A 21,123-nucleotide genomic window follows, 5' to 3' on the forward strand; every position below is an offset into this window, starting at 1 on the left:
TGTTGTGCCCTAAGCTCATTTTCCCCCAAAGCTCTGTGGCTATGGGAATTTGTACAGTTTTGCACCGCATGCTGATTTTTTTGGAATGTATATGTTTTGTTATAATTAAACTGGTTGTACTTATCAGCTGAGTCTGAGAAAGAATACTAAAAGGTATATATTAGGATAGTATCTTTCATGTGTTTAATATCCTCTAGCTCCTCAGGCTTTCAGACCCACAATTTCCCCGTGTGAGATGCACACACACAAAGCCACACACACGGGAGCAGTCTGAAAAGCAGGCTGAGGACCTCCTGAAACTCTGGACATCACTGAGTCACTGAAAGATTTTTCTTAGATGCTAAGGGTTTGCCTCAGATATTGTCATTTTTTTTAATCTTTTAATCTTTGGTGTCCTGTAGCCATCAGAAAAAATAAAGTCATCAAATCGAATTAAAAGAAAAAAGTGAGGCCATCTTAGAATGTATTGTCGTAACACTCTAGATTTTAATTGTAACTTGTTGTTTTACTAATGATTCTTTGTTTTCTTCTTGATGCATCCATAGTTTCTGAACAGACATTACAGTCAGGTACAGTATAGAAAACCAATCTGTAAATAAAAGCAAATTTTTATTTATTTCTCTGAAGTTGATATTGTAAATAAATAAAGCTGTATAAATGGGAATTTCCTCTTATTTTGCCCTCAGATTCTAACAGGATAGATTGATATCTTGTTTTAATCTGAGAAGAAAAATTTCAAGGTCAAGAAAACCAAGTACCTCATTTAAAAGGAAATATGTCTTCCTGTAGCAAATGCTTAAATTAAATGTAGCTCATCTAGTTTTAATTTCATTTTTAAATTTCATTGAACAAACATTGTGTTCTTTCTTATATTCTTAAAAAGCTAATGGGAAAACTCCAGACGAGACTATTTTGGGTTAATTTCAGAGTACTGTCTGTGAGATTGATGACTACTTTGTAGAGTTTCTCATATATAATAATTGAAAAAAGCATAGGCTTATTTTCTCATACCATGGAGTAAATATTTTCTGTAACCAGAAGACCTGCACTAAAATGTGATCTGAATTCTTTTAAAAAACATGAAGATTGCTAACAAAGTTAGAGGAATTAAGTGATTAGGACTGTTTCCTGTTCCTATCAATCTCATGCCTGCCTTTTCTGGACAAGGTTTATGAACTTGCCCTTAAATAAGAATCTGTGGCAGAAGGAACAAAAAAGGCTAAACCCTTGCCAGAAATTTAGCAGAAAAAGACATCATTTCTTCCCTTCACTTAAGATTTGGTACCACTGAAAATTTGTTTTGCTTAGTTACTGTTCAGAATGTTTTGAGAAATTATTGGTTATTTTTGTGAGAAGAATGGAAGAAGAGAACATTTGAATATATTTTTGAGTTATGTAATGAAATCCATTTTCTGAAATGATATGGCATTTAGGAATGGACATCTGTTTGAACACAGACTCATTTCTTTCTGCACATTAAGGTGCCAACCAGTTAAGAATAAACTAGAAAATTTTTAAAATGTTTTATTCCATGTATAAACTGATTTGACTTTATTAGTTCACACAACATGGCAACATGTTTTCACACAATTCATTATTTGTCTTGCTGAGTATCTTAAGCTGCTGAATCATTACAGAACTTGTGTTTTGATATAGAATGGATCACAGACGCAGTCTTCATAATAATAACAACAGTGGCAATGATAAAGACCATAGAGACCAAAGACCAAAGGCATAGAGAATGATTGTCTAGGTAGGGCCAGATTTCAGTGAACCACACCAACAGACCAGAACAAATCATCTGCTTCCATTACCACCCAACACCTCCTACAAGTAATCAGATCAAATAGCAAGAGGGCTAGAAATCTGCACATCTGTCCCTGGGAACAGTGGGGGTGGGCTTATATCTACAGCAGCTCCCTGGGGAGAGTCACTGGTCAAACTGTTTTCATTATAACGCTAAGATGTTGTTTGCCTTTCTCACTGTCATTCATTCTCTCAGGAGTCTGCTGTATCATAAAATAATTAATACTAATAATAAAATCATGTGGTAAAAGCTGAGAATCATTGTGATTTCCTTTTCCTCTTACCAATTGCCAATTAAGTGTTCATTCTCTGTTTTTAGATTGAGGTCTGTTAAGGTTCTAGCTACTTTAAATGCCGAGAATTTAATTTGATCAAACTGAAGTGTGATTTAGAAGGAAGAAAGATGGTAGTCAAAAAATATGCAGGAAAGAGATTGAGAATCCAAATGTATTGAACATTCATTTAACAATGATTTACTGAGCACTTTCTATGGCACTCTTCTACTGACTGGAGATACTACAGTAAACGAAACAGACCAGCCTTTCTGCGCTAGTGGAACTTCCACTCTTGAGAGGGGAGACAGACAGTTACAGTGTAAATAAATAAAACTCAGTTTGTAAATGTGATTAATGCTATAGAGAGAAATAAAACAAGGAAGGGATATGGAAGGTTAGGGACAGAATGCAAATTCTAATAAGATGGTCAGGAAAAGCCTCACTGGAACTTAGAGACCTGAAGGAGTCAAGGGGAAGAATGTTGCAGGCAGTGGAAACGGTCAAGTGCAGAGGCCTTGTGGTAGGAGCACGCTGGCCTCTTATTGAAACAGCAGGGAGTCAGTGGCTGAGCAGGGAGCCAATAGGGAAGAGGTAGCCAGTGAGGGCAGGATGGCAATGCCGGTTGTTTAGGGCCTTGTAGTCCATTGTTAAGGACTTTGGCTACTGCTCCCAGTGAGATGGGAAGAATTTTGTAGTGACTTCAATCTCTGAATTCTCATTAGTATACATAATTTGTGTTTTTGTCTGGGAGCTATTTTTCATCAAGCCACCTGTCAGTAGCTAGAATCTTAAATGTAAATGTTCTTAGATGTTTTTGTTTGGAAATAAGAAATAAGATTTATATTTTTACCAGCCTTTAAATGAAAGATATATGAAAATCAATGGCCATATTCCTAAAAATGTAGAGTCTCTAGTTTCATACACTGTAAAACAATCTACTACTTCATTGAAACAGAACTTTTCTGCATGTTTTACATTGTTGCAGTAATCCTGTAATAGCATTTTTACTGTGACAATTGTAGTAAATGTCAAATTAAAAAAAAAAATCTTGTTGGTTACTGGCATCGTGCTGGGCTGTGCATGTGTCTTATGCTTGTTTGTGCTTATGATGATAATTGTACTTCCCGTCAATCCTTTCTCAGATATAAAAATCAATTTCTGAAAGTGGTTTAATGCAGCTAAGATTCTGTTATGTGTTCTTTTCAATTAGCATCTTCCAAAGTACTCAAGAGCATGTGTGAGAATTTCTACAAGTATTCAAAGCCCAAGAAGATTCGAGTATGTGTCGGAACCTGGAACGTGAATGGTGGGAAGCAGTTTCGTAGCATAGCTTTTAAGAATCAGACACTCACCGACTGGCTTCTTGATGCACCCAAGTTAGCTGGCATCCAGGAGTTTCAAGGTCCGCTTTTTATAATATGGATTCACTTACTACATCCTGACTGTGCTTTATTAATCTATAAAGCAAATATAATGCATCATAATATGCGTTACTCTATAAAAGAAACTTGGATTTTTAAGTGTGAAGGCCAAACCTTAAAGGTAACCACGCATATAAGAAAAACTGGTTCTTAATCTTTTAAACTGACACAAAGCAAGCTTATTTGTAATTGGTGATTTTTTAAGCCTAGTATGTTCCATTTTTTCAAATCTAGTTAGCTGTTTAGCTACTAAGGTAAGTATTTGGGGTAGATTATGAAAAATCTTACAAAACTGGTTGTGACATTTGTTGGCACTTTATAACTTAACAGTACTGATTTTATCCTTGGAAAAACTTGGTTGTCATTAATAGCCCAAACCAAACACTGAGCTGAGGATGCTTTTTTAGATTTTTTTATTAGAATCGTGAATTTGAGGCTGCCTTCTTTTTTTTTAAAAGTCACTTCAAATTCCTTTTTCAAATGGTACACAGCCAGCAAGTAATATGTATAAGGCGAGGTGCATAGGAAGAAATGTGAGATACAGGTTTTCCTGTTTGTAGTTATCTGCAATCAGTTATATCTCAAACCCTGAGAGGTTTTCCCCCCGGACGTCTATTAAAATGCCCTTTTCACTTACACTGAACATAATTTGACATTGTAGTTGCCGTCATAGTAATAATAATAAAATAACAGCTAACACCACAATTCTGTAAGTACTGTACATTATTTCCCGTAACAGACCTACTACATAGACACTATTATTATTCTAATTTCTCAGATGAAGAAACCAAGACACAGCAGGGGAGGTGACCTGCCCAAGGGTGTGGCTACTAATGGCAAAACCAGAATTTGAATTCTGGCGATTTGGTTCTGGCGACATTGTGCCGCACTGCAGTTTATGTAAATTTGGGGGCAAGTTGTTTAGGTTCTCCACAGCCTCAGGATCTTGTCTGCAACTAAAGGACAAAAATAATCTGTCTTATAAAGTATGTGGTAAATGAGATGAGGCATGTATAATCCTTGCACATAATAGCAGTCAATAAAGAGTTTTATTTGTTTCCTTTCCCAGTTCATACTATTTATAGGCCCTTTCTAGCTACTTTTCTTCATTTCTGAATATTTGGGCCACTCAAGTACCCCTGGGCTGCTTATCTCAGGTAGCTCCTGTTCTCTTGTCTTCCTTGTCTGTTGGGAGAGTGCTAATGGCTGAAACAGAGGGGGTACATCTTAACACCCGGATCTCCATTAATTTTCTTGGATTCTTCTACCAAGGAAATAGTAAAAAGGTCAAACCTCTAGTTTTCATATTTGAATGTGAAAAATCCCTCCTATTATCTCTAATTTGAGCTGATTTCTCAGCCTCTTTGTGCCTTTTCTGAAGAATCCCTTAACTTCCCCATCTTTTGTTCACTTAAGCCTTTGAGAAGTGGCTTGTTTCTCTGGTGCCCATAGTGCAGATTTTAGCAAGAATTCTTTCAAAATGATTTCTGGAAGGACTTAACGATCTTTAAGAATAACAGTCTTAAAGAAGCAAACTTCGGAGGCTGAATAGAAGATAAATTTAAAGTAATTTTGTCCCATTCATTGTTTTTGCCTATAATTGGAATTTGGTTACACGTAAAACACAAAAAAATGAAATTTTATGAGGTTGGTGGTCTTAGTTGTGCTGTTTTTTGGGGGGGGGTACCATTTGATTAAGGCTACCTTTTAAAAGTTCGTTTTGGTTGCTTAATTGTAGATAAAAGAAGTAAGCCAACTGATATATTTGCAATTGGTTTTGAAGAAATGGTTGAGTTGAATGCTGGAAACATTGTGAATGCAAGGTAAGCCAATGAGGTAATTGTCTAGTTGAGGGACATGGAAGGCAGATAATTAAGTAGTTCTTACAAAGATAGATTGGGGTAATATATCTAAAGGTGTTTTGTTTTGTTTTGTTTTTTTAAAGATTGATTTATTTATTTAAGGGGCAGGGAGGGGCAGAAGGAAATGGAGAGAGAATCTTAAACAGACTCTGCACTGAGCACAGAGCCAGATGTGGGGCTCCATCTCACGACCCTGAGATCATGACCTGGGCCAAAACTGAGAGGCATCGCTTAATCAGCTGTGCCACCCAGGTGCCCCTTTGCAAATCTTTTAAAATCTGATGACTTTTTTTTTTTTTAAGATTTTCAGAATAAATATAGGCATTTTTTTTTCTCAGCTGAAGTGATACTGCAGGCTAAGTTCTCAATCTGCACTAAAGCAAATACCACAGTAAACATAGTCAAATGAATTTTTTGGCTTCCCAATGCATTTAAGTTTACACTATACTGTAAGTGTGCGATGGCATTATGTGTAACCAACAACATAGACACCTGAATTAAAACATTCTTCTTTGCTAAAAAATGCTAATCATCTTCTGAGCTTTCTGCTAGTCTTAATCTTTGACCACAGGTCACCATAACAAATACAATAAAAATGAAAAAGTTTGAAATTTTGTGAGAATTATCAAATGTGACACAGAAACAGGAAGTCAGCAAATGCTGTTGGAAAAATTGCACTGATGGGCCTGTTTGACACAGGGTTACCACAGACCTTCAATTTGTAGAAGACACAGTAACTGGGAAGCACAATAAAGCAAGTCACAGTAAGACAAGGTGTGCTTGTATGTAGCGTGGTAGAAGTGGAATGGAAAATAAAGACAGGTAAAGGGACTTAGGTGTGTGGAGTTGGGGGGGGGTGCAATTTAAATAGAATGATCAGGTAGGGTTCACTGGGCCTGAGAAGCAAGCTGGATAAAGAGATGAAAGCCATCATTCTCTTCTCAGAACCCAAGCTGTGGTGGTAGGATTATGGTAGGTAGTAGAAGAGAATCCATGTGCTGGTTTGTGTTTTGGAGGTGCTATGGCAGTGTTAGATTAGATAAATGGGCGTGAGGTCATACTCTGGCTTTCCGCTTATCATGTGTGGCCTGGAACTTTGAGAACACACTTTTTTGCTCCCTTTAGAGGTTCTTGGGGTACTTTGGAGGTTCAAGCTTATTAATCTGAAAATCTATAAAGACCCAGGCATTTATGCTACCATCTTTGTATGAACTGTGTTTCAGACTAATGGAATAGTTGAGAAAAGTTCTTTAGAGAAGAATTCTAACTTAGGACAGTGCCTGTGGAATGCTGTGGTTACAAAATCAAAGCCGTGCAGCCCCTCATGAAGTAATGGCAGTGACCAATAGATGTGAAGACTCTAGCGGGATTAATGGGGACCTTTTTATTGTGAAGAGTTGATTAGATTGTCAGAGTCTGCACAGCAGATCTGCTGTAACAGCCCAGAGGTTTGGTGCTTCCTGCTTTGATGCAAGGGGGACTGCACTAGCCATGAGGTTGTTTTTGCCAAAACAAATAAATAAATTTGAATGGGTTTCCTAAGCTTCTGTGTTAACCAGTTTAAAGCAAATGCAAGAGTTAGAGGGACAAGTCAAAATCCTGTGAAGACACATCAGTCAAATCCAGGCTGTCAAACATTTTACTGGCAAATGGCCCAACTTCTTAAAAGATAAAATAGCATCAGAAAGGGGATGGAGTGGCGAGGGTTGAGAGACTATTAAAGATTCAGGAGCTGTAACAAGCAAATGCAGTGGTGCAGTGTGTGCACCATACTTGGACCCTGTTTTATTTTAGTCTTTTTTGGATTTTATTGATTTGAGAGTAAGTGAGTGAGCCGAGAAAGGGGCATAGGGCGGGGGAGAGAATCTCAAGCAGACTCCACACTGAGCACAGAGCCTGATGTGGGACTCCATCTCAGGATCCTGAGATCATGACCCAAGCCAAAACCAAGAGTCATTTGCTTACCCAACTAAGCCACCCAGGGGCCTCCCAGACCTTATTTTAAAGAAACCACCTGTGGGGGCGCCTCGGTGGCTTGGTGGGTTAAAGCCTCTGCCTTCAGCTCAGGTCATGATCCCAGGGTCCTGGGATGGAGCCCCGCATTGGACTCTGCTCAGCAGGGAGCCTGCTTCCTCCTCTCTCTCTGCCTGCTTCTTTGCCTACTTGTGATCTCGGTCTGTCAAATAAATAAATAAAAATCTTAAGAAAAAAGAAACCAACTGTGAGGGGCGTCTGGATGGCTCAGTCCTTAAGCGTCTGCCTTCGGCTCTGGTCACAGTCCCAGAATCCTGGGATTGAGCCCCGCATCAGACTCCTTACTCAGCAGGGAACCTGCTTCTCCTTCTCTCTCTGCCTACTTGTGTTCTCTCTATCTCTCTGTCAAGTAAATAAATTAAAAAACAAAACAAAACTGTGAGAAGACATTTTTTAGATAATTAGGAAAATTTAAATGTGAACTGAGTAGTATTAGATGGTATTAAGGAATTGTGTGATAAGGGCATTGTGATTATATAAAAATAAAACTGTCTATTGCATTAGATGATGCATTCTAAAGTACATATGAGTGAATGGCATTTGTTTTATATTTGGTTTAAAATATTCACACACACACGTAAATAGGGTAGTTGAAAGAAAAAAGATTGGCAAAATGTTGATAACTGTTGAAGCTACCTTAGGTAATAGGTTTATGGTGCTTTCTCTTAGGGTTCTCTCTTTTTTGTGCATGTTTAAAATTTTCCATGGGAAGTTTTTAAAAGACATTCATTATAGTACAGAAAAATAAGAGAGGGGACGGAGTGTCTGGAAGCATGTACTTCTCTGTTCTAATGAGTACTAAAGTGTAAGTGAAGCTCACAGGTTTAGTCAGGACACTCAGGTTTCCTCCGTAAAGGGGTTCTGCACTTTGAAGTATGGTATTCTTTTGACCAAAAAATTTTTTAAGATTTTATTTATTTATTTGAAAGAGAGAGAGAGATCACAAGTAGCCAGAGAGGCAGGCGGGGGTGGGGGGGAAGCAGGCTCCCCACTGAGCAGAGAGCCCAATGTGGGGCCTGATCCCAGCACCCTGAGATCATGACCCAAGCCAAAGGTAGAGGGTTAACCCACTGAGCCACCCAGGCGCCCCAGGGTTTTCTTTTTAAAAGCAACAGAAAACCAGCCTACAGCAAGATTTCCATCAGTGTGGATTTCATGACTGTTTGGTAGTCTTATGAAATTTGGGTATAGAAAGATGTCATTGACAATTGCCTTGTAAAGTAGGCTGTATTGTCAATGTCTTTTAGAAGATTCCCTTTGTCATATTTTCTGCCAGCACAACAAACCAGAAGCTGTGGGCCGTGGAGCTGCAGAAGACCATCAGCAGAGACAACAAGTATGTGCTGCTGGCCTCGGAGCAGTTGGTGGGCGTGTGCCTGTTTGTTTTTATCAGACCACAGCATGCTCCTTTCATCAGGTCAGTGAACAGCGTCTCCCGAGGCTCCTTCCGATCACCGCGTGACAAGTAAAAGACCTGGCATGTTTGTTGCTTCAGAGAAAACACTTACTCCTGCATCTTGGTTTTCAGTGTGTTTTTGATAGTCACTAAGAGTTTTACCATACTGTTGCACAGCCTTGTCCTCAAACTGTAGTTTTATCTTTCTGTCGTAGACATTCCTAATTTCTGACATGCACAGAACTCTTGGTAGCTCCCCTCTTTGATTTAGAGTCTTCTATTTCAAAGGGATGTCGCAGTCGATACTGTGAAGACTGGAATGGGAGGCGCCACTGGAAATAAGGGAGCAGTCGCGATACGAATGCTATTCCATACGACAAGCCTCTGCTTCGTCTGTAGCCACTTTGCTGCAGGACAATCACAAGTCAAAGAAAGAAATGAAGATTTTGTAGAAATAGCACGGAAGTTGAGTTTTCCTATGGTAAGCTCTTATTGCTTGTCCTTGAAGATGAAGCTTTGAAATGCATACTTTAATTTACCCCAAATTCTCTGTCAGTTTTTGAAAACATACAGTAGTTCCTAGGAACATCACCAGTGTTCACCTAAATTGAAGTTTCATGTGTTATTAGTCTTGGCTCACATAAATAGAGCCTGGCCAGGGGAAGGCAAGCATATCTGAGGCAAAGAAATAGTTGCAAAACATTTTTCAGATGGACTGTTGAGAATCTAAAATCCCTTCTCCTTGCCTTCAGGGAAGGATGCTGTTTTCCCATGACTACGTATTTTGGTGTGGTGATTTCAACTACCGCATTGATCTGCCTAATGAAGAAGTTAAAGAGCTGATAAGACAGCAAAATTGGGATTCTCTGATAGCAGGAGATCAGCTTATCAATCAAAAAAATGCTGGTCAGGTATATACATATTTAAGAAGATACTTGCATTGAGGAGAAGGGGAATCTTTTTTGTTATGAGACCTGCTTTCCTTTTTTTCTTTTCTTGAATCTCTTGGAATGTCTCTCTCTCTTTCTTTCTTTCTTTTCTTTTTTTTCTTTTTTTTTTTTTTTTTTTTTTTTGAGATGGGGAGAGAAGGCCAGGGGAGGGGAGGGGGGTCGGGGAACAGAGGTAAAGGGAGGGAGAAAATCCCAAGAAGGCTCCATACCCACTATGGAACATTATGGCAGGGCTTGATCTCAGGGTGAGATCATAACCTGAGCCAAAATCAAGAGTCAGATGCTTAACCAACTGAGCTACCCAGGCACCCACCTTGGAGTCTCTTTATACTTAAAATACATGACACTAGTTTAACATATACAGAATTACCTTTTCTTAAAAAAATTTTGAAAAAAAAGAAAAAGAAGACTTGTAATAATTCCCAGGAGGAAAAATATATTAAGGTCTCTGTAAGATTCACGTTCAAGTGGAAGAGTACACATTTTTGGTTTTTTCTTTTTCAAAAATAGTGAATTTGGAATCTTAGTTTTCAGAGCCCCTGTTTTTTGACTTTAAGACCTTGTGGTAATCTGCTTTATTTATTCTTTGGTTTCTTATATCATCTGCCTTTCTAAAATTTATTTTTTAAAACTTACAACCACAAAATTTTGGAAAGTTAAAGTAATTTTTTTTTTTTTTAAGTAAGAGGTAACTGAGACCGCTTAATATGCTGCCTTCATGATTATCTGACTTAGGTCTTACTTCCTCATTTGAGAATTAGATGTCAGACTATAGGATTTCTAAAATCCATTATAGTTGTAAGTGTTATAGCTCAAAGGTCTGGTAGAATTCTCTTTTTCATGTTTTTCACTTTGTATCATCAAAGGTCAAACAAGTGGCATGAACAGTCCTCGGTTATTTTTTCTCAACCTTTGTGCCATTCAGTAAAAGTATTCATCTGATCGACACAAATTTTGTGTGAATCTCCAGCATATAATAGATATTTAATGAATGGCTTGTCTGATTTTATATGTTTGTTTTAGATTTTTAGAGGATTTTTAGAAGGAAAAGTAACCTTTGCTCCAACATACAAATATGACTTGTTTTCGGACGACTATGACACCAGTGAAAAATGCCGCACCCCTGCCTGGACAGACCGTGTCCTCTGGAGAAGGAGGAAGTGGCCATTTGATAGATCAGGTCGGGACATGGACTTCTTCATTTAAATGAGCTAATGCAAATTTTATGAGGAAGAAGAGACTGATGTAGATATCAAGGGAGGAGGGCTGCTTTTTTCAACCCAGGTTTTCTAGAATAGAAGAAATAAAAAACAATTTAAAAAATATTCTCAGATTTGCTTATAATAATTTAATTTTTTAGTCTATTTTCTTTCAGTGACATAATTTCACATAGAAGCAAGGAAACATTTTTATGAAATTTTTATGAGAATTTCAGTGGAGTGCTGATGAAGGTTTTTAATTTGAATAACTAATCTGGCTTGGAAATACTATGAACGGCTACTGGTCCATTGAATTACTTATGAAACACTGTGTATTCACAGATCTTTCAGTAATCTCAGAAGTAAAGCCTTAATTTTGACTGAGTAAAGCATGAAATGATAATTTAACCAAAATACCCTTCTAACTTAAAGGTATTTAGACTTCCTGCTGCTGTACAGGTGTAGCAGATGAAGCTAGTAAAGCAGAGAAGCTTGCCCCTGGCTCCCCATGATCTGTCATGCTCATATGGCTTCTCTTTGTCTGTATGTGTGTGTGTGTTTTATTCTGACTACAGCTGAAGATCTAGATCTTCTCAATGCTAGTTTTCAAGATGGAAGCAAAATCCTCTACACCTGGACTCCGGGCACTTTGCTGCACTACGGAAGAGCCGAGCTGAAGACCTCTGACCATAGGTTTAAACAGTCTTGGTATTTCTAATGGTTGAAATTTATTTGAAATACACCCCTTCTTAAACATTTCTAACACATCCATCTTCCTTTATGCCTTAAGGCCTGTCGTTGCCCTGATTGATATAGATATATTTGAAGTTGAAGCTGAAGAGAGGCAAAACATTTATAAAGAAGTAATTGCAGTTCAGGGTCCACCAGATGGTACAGTATTGGTCTCAATCAAAAGTTCTGTCCCAGAAAATAATTTTTTCGATGATGCTTTGATTGATGAGCTTCTGCAGCAGTTTACAAATTTTGGAGAAGTTATACTGATAAGGTGAGTAGAATATTTCACGTCCAAAAGCAACTCATGACTCCTGAATATTTTCTGTATTAGAAATTACCTTGTTATTGTTTGGATAGTATATGAATACAGTTGGCACTTGAATAATGGGGGAGTTAGGGACACTGATCATCCCCGACAGTCGAAAATCCACTTAGAAGTTTTGACTCCCCCAAAACTACTAATAGCCTACTGTGGACTGGAAGCCTTACCAATAATATCAACAGTCAATTAACACAGATTTTATATATTATATGTCTTATATACTTAAAATAAGCTAGAAGAAAAAAAATGTTACTGAAATCGTAAGGAAGAGAAGAGATATGTACAGTACTATATTGGGAAAAATCCACGTAAGTGGACAACTGCAGTTCAAATCTGTGTTGTTCAAGGGTCAACTGTAGTTTTATTTCCAAACTATAGGAAGACCATACTATAGAAATGTTATTCAAAGAGTTTATAGGTTTTGAAACTGAATTCTTGTTAGAAAGTTTGAAGTTGAATAATAAAACGTTATGTGAACAATTGATGACAGAGATACGTGCACATTTAGATGTGGTATCTTAAACTTCCCAAACAATCTAATATATAACAAAGCCCCATGGCAAAATGAAGCTGCGATCACTGTTTCATTTTTGTAAGGAGAGCTCGGAGTAGAGCAGAGTGACTTTTCCTCCCTCAGTTTAAGAAATTTCATGTTTTAAGTAGTTTTAAGTACATTTGATTTTCCAACTAATGGAGAAGCAGCACCTCCAGATGAACAGCCAGGAGTCATCCATTTCAGTCTTGGTTTTTGTCATTAACTTAACCATCTGCCTTTTGCAAAAGCAGATGCTTCTTCCCTTGTTTAAAAAAAATGTTCTCTTCCAAGTGTACAGCAGTTTTGAGAGACTGAATGACATGTATGTGTTTGAATTTCATAAGGAAGAGGTTTGTTTTCTTTCTGTGCTTTTCATCTCACTTAGGTACGTTTTATAGCTGTTTGGTGGATAGATCTCTGTACTGGATGCTGGGCTAGGGCAGAGGAAAATTGAAGACTCGATTCCTACTTGTCATCTAGTTGGGAAGATGAGAATTGTGTAATGGCTTCCCTAGATCCTAAACAATACTCCACAGACTGAAGATGGTGTGCTCTCTGTAGAGTGAGAAGCAGGCCAAGAAACCTAGAGTCCTTCCAGAAAGCAAATGAGCAACTAGGGAAGAAATTGCATTTATATATCCCTCAAATCTTTTAACAAAGATCCACCCCAAAGCTTTAAAATAAAACATTTCTAAACTCCTAAGGCACTAGAAAGTACATAGTGAAATCTCCACGTTTACAGATGACAGTAAGCTTTGCCAAGTACAGAAAGCCAAACTACCAGGAGCACAGTGTGGGCAGCACAGTGGCATACAAGTGTCCTCACGAGCAAATGTAGATTATGACACTGGGCTAGAGAGAATCCAAAGTGTACATTAAGGATGAAAGTCTCTGATACAGGAAAACAACCTATCTTTATAACCTGGTCTTGAAGAAATTTGGTATTAAATGGGAGCCAAAAACTCTCCCCAAAGTGCTTGGCATCACTTGAAAAAGTATTGGTAGGTGCCTGGGTAGCTGAGTCGGTTAGGCGTCAGTCTTTGGCTCAGATCAAGTCCCACATTGGGCTCTTTGCTCAGCAAGGAATCTGCTTCTCCTTCTGCCCTTGACCCCGCTCTTGTATGTGCTGTCTCTCTCTCTCTCACTTTCTCTCTCCCAAATAAATAAAATCTTAAAAAAAAAAAAAAAAAAAAGAAAGTATTGGTAACAAACCAAGGTATTATTTTAACATTATAAAACTATGGGTTGTCTCCATACATGGAATATTCTAGTTGTTATACCTGCAGACAGCCAGGTTAGAATAGAGAGACAATGGAAGTAAACAAGGAGAGGACTGCTGTCACCGGCGAAGCTAAACTGACCGCTACCTTTTGGTCTAGAATAATACAATTGTCAAGGAGTGACCGAAGTCTATTTGTAGACTTTATTTATAAATAAGAGATTTATAAAATTATTAATGAAATTTATTTATTAAATAAAAATTGTAGACTTTATTTGTAAATAAAGTCTGGAAATGTAACTAGAACAAATGTAGATACTTCTGTTAGTTGGGGGAAAAATCTAGAAGCTTTTGCCCTAGTGGGCGAAGATAGGAAGAGAATACAGCCTCTTCCTCTTGATATCCATAAGCCATGCTTTTGAATTCTAGGTTAAGTATGTGTGTGTGTGTGTGTGTGTGTGTGTGTACATGTACATGTTTTCCCGTTTGAAAAATGTGCAAGGATTTCTGATCTTGATTTATATAATTGGAAGTAGTTCAATGTAGAAAATTGTTCTGTAAGTAAGACAGGTAATGTTTTTATTTTCCTCCTTTTTTAATGATAACAATATTAAGTATCAGTGATCATCTTATTCAGAACTTGTTCTAAAGTCCTTTTAATTTTTTTCCTTTTGGGGTTTCTTATTTCAAAATTACAAACTTAGAATCACTGAAGTTGCAAGAGAGTAGATGGCTGTTAGTAATAAAGAAAAGGACCATAATAAAGTAAAGTACCTTGGGGCCAGCCAGATGTATATATTCTAATGAAAACTCCCTATCTTATTTCTTGGTCAAAGAAAATTTGCTTCAGGGAAGTCTTTGAGACCATGAAAATACATAGTTCTGGTCTGCAGGGCCAGGAGACTTGGAGTCTAGCCCTGTAACTCATTATCCTTATAAGGTCACTTTGAACAAGCCACTTATAACTTCTGGCCCTTTTTTTCCTTGTCAGTGAAATGAAGGATTAGATTAGCAGGGATCACAAATGGAAGTCCACAGGTCTGACTGCTTTATTAGCATAGTATTTGAAAGAAATTTGAATTTGAAGCTTTCCGAGGAAGAGTGCTCTCTCCAGGTCACCAGTGGCCCTACTGCTCTCCCTGTTTTGTTTTGTTTTTGTTTTTGTTTTTTACTTCCTGGCCTCTGTAGGCCTTTGTTAATAGTCGTTGGGCTAGTTATATATAAGATATTGACTAATTTTTACGTTTTATTTTCCTCTTTCTAAGGTTTGTAGAAGATAAAATGTGGGTCACATTTTTGGAGGGAAGCTCTGCCTTGAGTGTTCTGAACCTAAACGGTAAAGAGGTAAGGCAGCATTTGTAGATTTGAAACCATTTTGAAATAAGGTATCCAAAGATTATGTTGTTATAGATAGGCTGCAAGATTATCTAAATGTATTTCCAGTGCAGGACTATAAAAGACCTTATGGTATGCTTTATTATTTATTATTTAGACTAGGTTTCTAACCAGCTAGGAATTATTTTGGTCCTCCCTAAAGATACTAACCATTAGTAACAGACTAAGAAGAAAACATGTTTATCACCTAACTAGATTTTTATTACATGGAAACTTTATTAATTGGGATAGATATTGTGGGTCATTCATGGTAGGAAAGATTTATATCAGAGGAAGAAAATGCTTTATTTACAACTAAACAAGGGAGCAAGGTACTCTTGATTCTTAGGAACTGCTTTTATTGGCTTGGATCATGGTACCCAGATACTTCTTTCAGAGGTAGATAAAATAATTCCCAAAGATAACAAATTCATCCCACTGAAATATTTAGAAAGTTTTAGTTAGTGGAGGTATTTCTAACCTGTGACTTATAATGTTATTGATGGAGGAAATTTACATCAATGGCCTGGAATAGTTTTACTTCTATAAAGTGCTGTGTCTGTCTATTTTTTTCCTGAATGCTTTGTACTGATCCTAAATTTCTAAGTATATGGTCATTAGAAGGAAGGACCAAAATCCAGACCTAATTTCACAGTGGGCACCTCATAAAGTCTTCCCTGAGATTGCTTTTCAGTCACATTACTTCAGTTTCCTTGGAGTAAAAGGACAGTTGTCACACATACGTTGCTTTTGAAATAGGTTTTATATGCTCGTTTTCCCTGATTGTAATAGTAATACACTCAAGTAAATCATGAAATACAGAAAAGTATAAAGAAAAATAATGAAGAATACTAATCCAACCATTACAAAACAGTTTCCCTTAATCTTCATAGATGCATGTGTATTAAAACCAATAGGGTTATACATACAGTTGTGTACATAGTAACACAAGCAGGATGTACATGTGTACATATATGCACATGCACAAACGCAAAGAAGATTGTGTTGTAAATGCTATTTTCTCACTACCTCTTCACTTCAGATGGTATCATGGACATTTTTCTGTATGAGGAATTATGTTTTTAAGGTCTGCATTAATTTCATTACATGGGTAGATACGTAAATTTATTTAACAAACCTTTATTAATAACTAGATTGCTTCCAAATTTAATTATTAAAACCAATATTCCAGGAAAGTCCTCTACATGCTCTAATTTTGTGTGCTTGTCCTGTTTATTCCTGACCTTAGGATAAATTCCTAGATGTAAATTTGCTGTGTGAGAGAATATAGGCATATTATAATTTGATGCTTATTGCCTAAGTGCTCTTCAGAAAGTATGGGTCTAATTATATTATGGCTCAGATTACCTAATGTCAACATCCTAACCAATATTGGGTAATTTGTAACTTGGACAACCTGAAAAACCGGAAGTGGTATGTCATTTCCGTTAGGATTTTCATCGCTGGTTATCTTAATGTATTGGTCATTGGTACTTTCTAAATAAGCTGCATATGCCCTCAGCCTATTTTTCCCAGGGTATTTACTCATCTTCTGAAGCAGCCTTGGTGTAAAGTTCAGTCCCTTTGCATTTGGGCTGCAGATATTCCTACCTGTCGATTTTGTGACTTCATTGTATCTTAACTGTATGGAAATTGCTGATTTTTAAATTTAATTTTAGCTTTAGTTTCTTTAAAGCATGTCTTCATCCCATGAGGATATAAATATTTAAGAGTAACTCTCAACTTGGCGGTAGCTTACTCCCTTGCCGAGAATTTCTTTTGTCTTTCTCTGATAGTTTAATTTTCCTTGTTCACAGTTTTTCCCCTCCTTTTCAGCCCTGTCCCTTACCCTCAAGTCTAGTTATCTGTATTACGCTCTTAGAAAATACCTACTCTTAGCACCCTAAAAATATTTTGAAAATACTGTAAAAATTATGTTTATGGAAAGTATATAATATGTGTAATTTGTCCTTCTCAAAGTTAGACATTTCCAAACCTCTATTCTGTTGCCTTTGTTAATAATATTATTTCAGCCCCAAATCTTCTAGGATGTAGATCCTTAAGAGCTCTTGCATTCCAGGGAAGAAGCTGGGGAAAGTAGATAGCTGAAGTGGGGCAAACCTAAAAGATGACCTTCTTGAGCATGTTCTTTTTTTTTTTTAAAGATATTTATTTATTCAAGAGAGAGAACACAAGCAGGGAAAGTGGGGGAGGGAGAAGCAGGCTTCCTGTAGAGCAGGGGGCTCGCTGTGGAGCTTGATGAGGGGCTTGATGTGGTGCTTGATGTGGGGCTTAATCCCAGGACATGGGATCATGACCTGAGCCGAAGGCAGACTTTTTTTTTTTTTTTAATATTTTATTTATTCATTGGACAGACAGAGATCACAAGTAGGCAGAGAAGCAGGCGGAGAGAGGAGGAAACAGGCTCCCCACTAAGCAGAGAGCCCGATGTGGGGCTCAATCCCAGCACCCTGGGATCATGACCTGAGCCGAAGGCAGAGGCCTTAACCCACTGAGCCACCCAGGTGCCCCCGAAGGCAGACATTTAATGACGGAGCCACCCAGGCGCCCCTTGAGCATGTTCTTTAAAGACCCATGAAGCCTATTACCAAGTTCTGAAATGGAATTGATTTGGTCTGATAAGCAAGTAAAGGATTATTAGTTTCTTAGGACACTGACTTCAAAGTTCAGCATGGGTGCTAAATGACTATAAGGGCACCTGGTTGCCTCAGTGGGTTAAGCCTCTGCCTTCAACTCTGGTCATGGTCTCAGGGTCCTGAGATCGAGCCCCATGTTGGTCTCTCTGCTCAGCGGAGAGCCTGCTTCCCCCTCTTTCTCTGCCTGCCTCTCTGCTTGCTTGTGATCTCTTTCTCTCTGTCAAATAAATCTTTAAAAAAAAAAAAAAATGACTGTACTGGGCTCCTGGGTGGCTCAGTCTGTAAGCATCTGCCTTCAGCTCAGGTCATGATCCCAGGGTCCTGGGATCAAGCCTGCATCAGGCTCTCTGCTTCTGTCTCTTCCACTCTGCCTGCTTATGTTCCCTCTCTCACTGTGTCTCTCTGTCAAATAAATCTTCAAAAAAAAAGGACTATACCATTCTGGCCAGCAGCTTTCAGTGTCTCCATCCGGTGCCTTCAAGAAATTCTCATGAGCCGACCAAGATCTGTACCCACAAAGGGGCCAGCTGTCTTCACAGCATGTTGGGCACAGCCACACAGCTCCTTTGGAAATACCAGAAAAGTTCACTTATTTTATATACTCCAGAAGCTCTTTAAAGGAAGGAAGTTGAAACTGTGTAGGAGAGAGCTTAGGTTTTAGAAAGCAAGTTTGTTACATGGCATGGATTTTAAGGGACACTGTCTTTCTAGTGCACAGTCTCTGTTTGACCAAGGAGTCTTGTGGCTGTCTGCAAGTTCTTTGAAACTATTTTTTGAATATGTCAACAGGACAGTGTGACTTAATTATAATGTGTTTGACTGTTGTAGATTATACTTTGGTCTAAAAGCTGCTCAAATTTATAGGAAAGGCAGAATGCCAAGTCGTCTCTTCTGTAATTGTTCCATGTAGGACCAATTACTTAATCTGTGGACCAGAATCAAAGGAAGTATCAAATTATGTGGCACAGTTTTCAGTGAATTTACATCTGACCAGGGAAAGACACTGGCTACAGCAAAAGAAACCTAATCTGTGTGCACTCCAGAAGAGAAGACCTTAGATTGAGCAACATGGGCTTTTATTTATTTATTTATTAAAAAAAAAATTTTGTCCAGTCATTTTTTTATGTGTTTTTGTAATTTATTTTTTAATTTTTATTTTTTATAAACATATAATATATTTTTATCCCCAAGGGTACAGGTGTGTGAATCACCAGGTTTACACACTTCACAGCACTCACCCCAGCATATACCCACCCCAGTGTCCATAACCCTACCCCCCTCTCCCAAACCCCCTCCCGAGCATCATGGGCTTTTAAGGGGAAAATCAGCGATGTTTAAGCCACTTAAAAATTCAGCATGTGTGAGGCAGTACATGTTGAATCGAGTCTAGCTGAATTAAGCCTAGACTTATTGCATAGTGTAACTAGCATAGTGTAACATAGCAGTCTCTTCATTCCAAGATGATTTTCATGCTAATGAATTTTTATTTTCCATCTCTTTGAATCAACTAGTTATTGGGTCGGACTATAACTATTACCCTAAAAAGTCCAGACTGGATCAGAACTTTGGAGGAAGAAATGAGTTTAGAGAAAATAAATGTTGCCTTGCCATCATCGACAAGCTCCACCCTGCTTGGAGAAGATGCGGAGGTCACAGCAGATTTCGATATGGAAGGTTTGTTTATGGAACACATGTACTTCTGTGCTTCTAGACAACTTTGTCCTTTCCCATCAGCGCTTAGTCTCCAGGTTTTTCCATCTCTGTGTTCTTGTAACACACAGAGCAGAATTAATTAGATTTTGTTTTGCATTACATTGTCTGTTTTGCCTGTACTTAGACTTCAGGTAGCAAATATATTTGCCATTCTTCCATTTAAGGGTTCAGAGCTTTACAAGTGTGAGTTTATGTCCTTCTGTGCTCAGAGCACAAATTGATAATTCTGGTGTGTAGTTTGGTCCCACTAGTTGTGGTTAAGATAGAGAAGTAGAAGTTCAAAGTGGGTATTCTAATAACAGAAAGGCATTCAGAGTTGTTACTACAAAAGAAGATACATTTCAAAGCAATTTTAAAAAGATTCTCGAGGACGCTAGGAACACATGTATTTGAATGGACCCATATAAATGTGGCCATTTCAGATTTCACCTTTAGTTCCTAGTTACCTGGATAATAATTTCCTTAAATGTCATCAAGACGTGTTGGCGCTTTCTCATGCCATGTGCTGTGTTACTCAGGTATATTTCCCACGTTGGCGCATCCCTTAGTTTATAAAACGAGCATATATCATACTGTGAGACCGTGCACATTCCACAGAACACATTTAAGAGTTGAGCGTCGTACAGGACATCTCCAGCTTTCACGTTTCTCTGTTCATTCCTTGACTTAGTCCATACATTTCTGTCCTACCTTGTATGTGCCTGTGCACACTGGGTGCTGAAAATGCAACAGATGTCTGACTTGTCATAGAATTCCTAGCTTGGCAGTGTTACCAGTGAGCTGGCAGTGACAGTCAGGTGACAGAGATACAGTCGTGAATGGCACTGCAGTAGTTCACGGGACGGGACGGTGGCCTACCTCGGATTTGGGAAGTAGGGCAAGTTTCCCAGAGAACTTGAAATTTGAACTGAGAGTCCGAAGTGGCTCGGTGCAAATCCGAGAAGGGGAGGTGGACAGGGTGAGCCAGGAGGAAGGAAGGTGCGGGGACCGAAGAGGGAAAAGGCTCCGGCCTCGTCCGTAAGCAGCCTCATGAGGGAGTAATGAGAGAGGAAAGAAATCAAGCAGGGGAGCCGTGCGGGGTAGAAGATGAATTTGGTTTGGCTCATGTCGAGCTGAGATACAGGCTCCCATGGAGGCGGCGGGTGCGCGAGGCGGGTACTCTGCAGAGAGCTCTGGGCCCGCAGGACCGCTCTAATGGCAGCTCAAGTCACGGGTTCGCCCTGGCTTGGCCAGAAGGACTGTAGAGAGACGGGAGAAAACTGGTCCTGGGAATGAACAGAGAAACCCAGATTTTAAAGACAGGCAGAAGGCAGCTGCTCACAAAAGGAAATGGAAAAGAAACAACTAGCACTGTTCAAGAGGCAAGAGGTGGGCCTAAAAAACCAAAGAAGGAAATGGTAACAAGGAAGGCGCAGTGAGCGGAGTCCTGGGTCTCAGACGGATGAGGAGACATGGGGGAAACTTGCCCTTTGGGTGTAATGACAGTGACGGAGGCTGTTGGTCACACTCAGGAGAGGACTTGCGGTGCAGCGAGGAAGCCAGATGGTGGTAAATTGAGGTGTGGCTAGAGGTGCAGAAGCGGGGAGTGTCTACAGACTCTTTAAAGAAGCTAAGCTGGGGGCTGG

General features: G+C 38.7%; 1 protein-coding gene across 11 annotated transcripts in view; it reads left to right on the top strand.

Moving 5' to 3' along the window:
• The window catches only part of SYNJ1 (synaptojanin 1), an 87,012-nt gene that overhangs the window by 46,770 nt on the left and 19,119 nt on the right, over window positions 1-21,123 (top strand). For 9 of the 11 annotated variants that reach the window (XM_013058844.2, XM_013058847.2, XM_013058850.2 and 6 more), the window contains exons 13-23: window positions 546-569; window positions 3,292-3,483; window positions 5,241-5,325; window positions 8,675-8,815; window positions 9,083-9,275; window positions 9,547-9,705; window positions 10,768-10,924; window positions 11,519-11,636; window positions 11,734-11,949; window positions 15,020-15,098; window positions 19,297-19,459. In XM_013058844.2, the coding sequence (XP_012914298.1) occupies window positions 546-569; window positions 3,292-3,483; window positions 5,241-5,325; window positions 8,675-8,815; window positions 9,083-9,275; window positions 9,547-9,705; window positions 10,768-10,924; window positions 11,519-11,636; window positions 11,734-11,949; window positions 15,020-15,098; window positions 19,297-19,459 (1,527 nt within the window). The remainder of the gene's footprint in view (window positions 1-545; window positions 570-3,291; window positions 3,484-5,240; window positions 5,326-8,674; window positions 8,816-9,082; window positions 9,276-9,546; window positions 9,706-10,767; window positions 10,925-11,518; window positions 11,637-11,733; window positions 11,950-15,019; window positions 15,099-19,296; window positions 19,460-21,123) is intronic. The other 2 variants (XM_013058846.2, XM_013058854.2) reach the window with 1 other exon arrangement.

Source organism: Mustela putorius, unplaced genomic scaffold (assembly GCF_011764305.1).
Source record: "Mustela putorius furo isolate JIRA1106 unplaced genomic scaffold, ASM1176430v1.1 tig00000832_pilon_pilon_pilon, whole genome shotgun sequence".
In the NCBI taxonomy this organism is placed as follows: domain Eukaryota; kingdom Metazoa; phylum Chordata; class Mammalia; order Carnivora; family Mustelidae; genus Mustela; species Mustela putorius.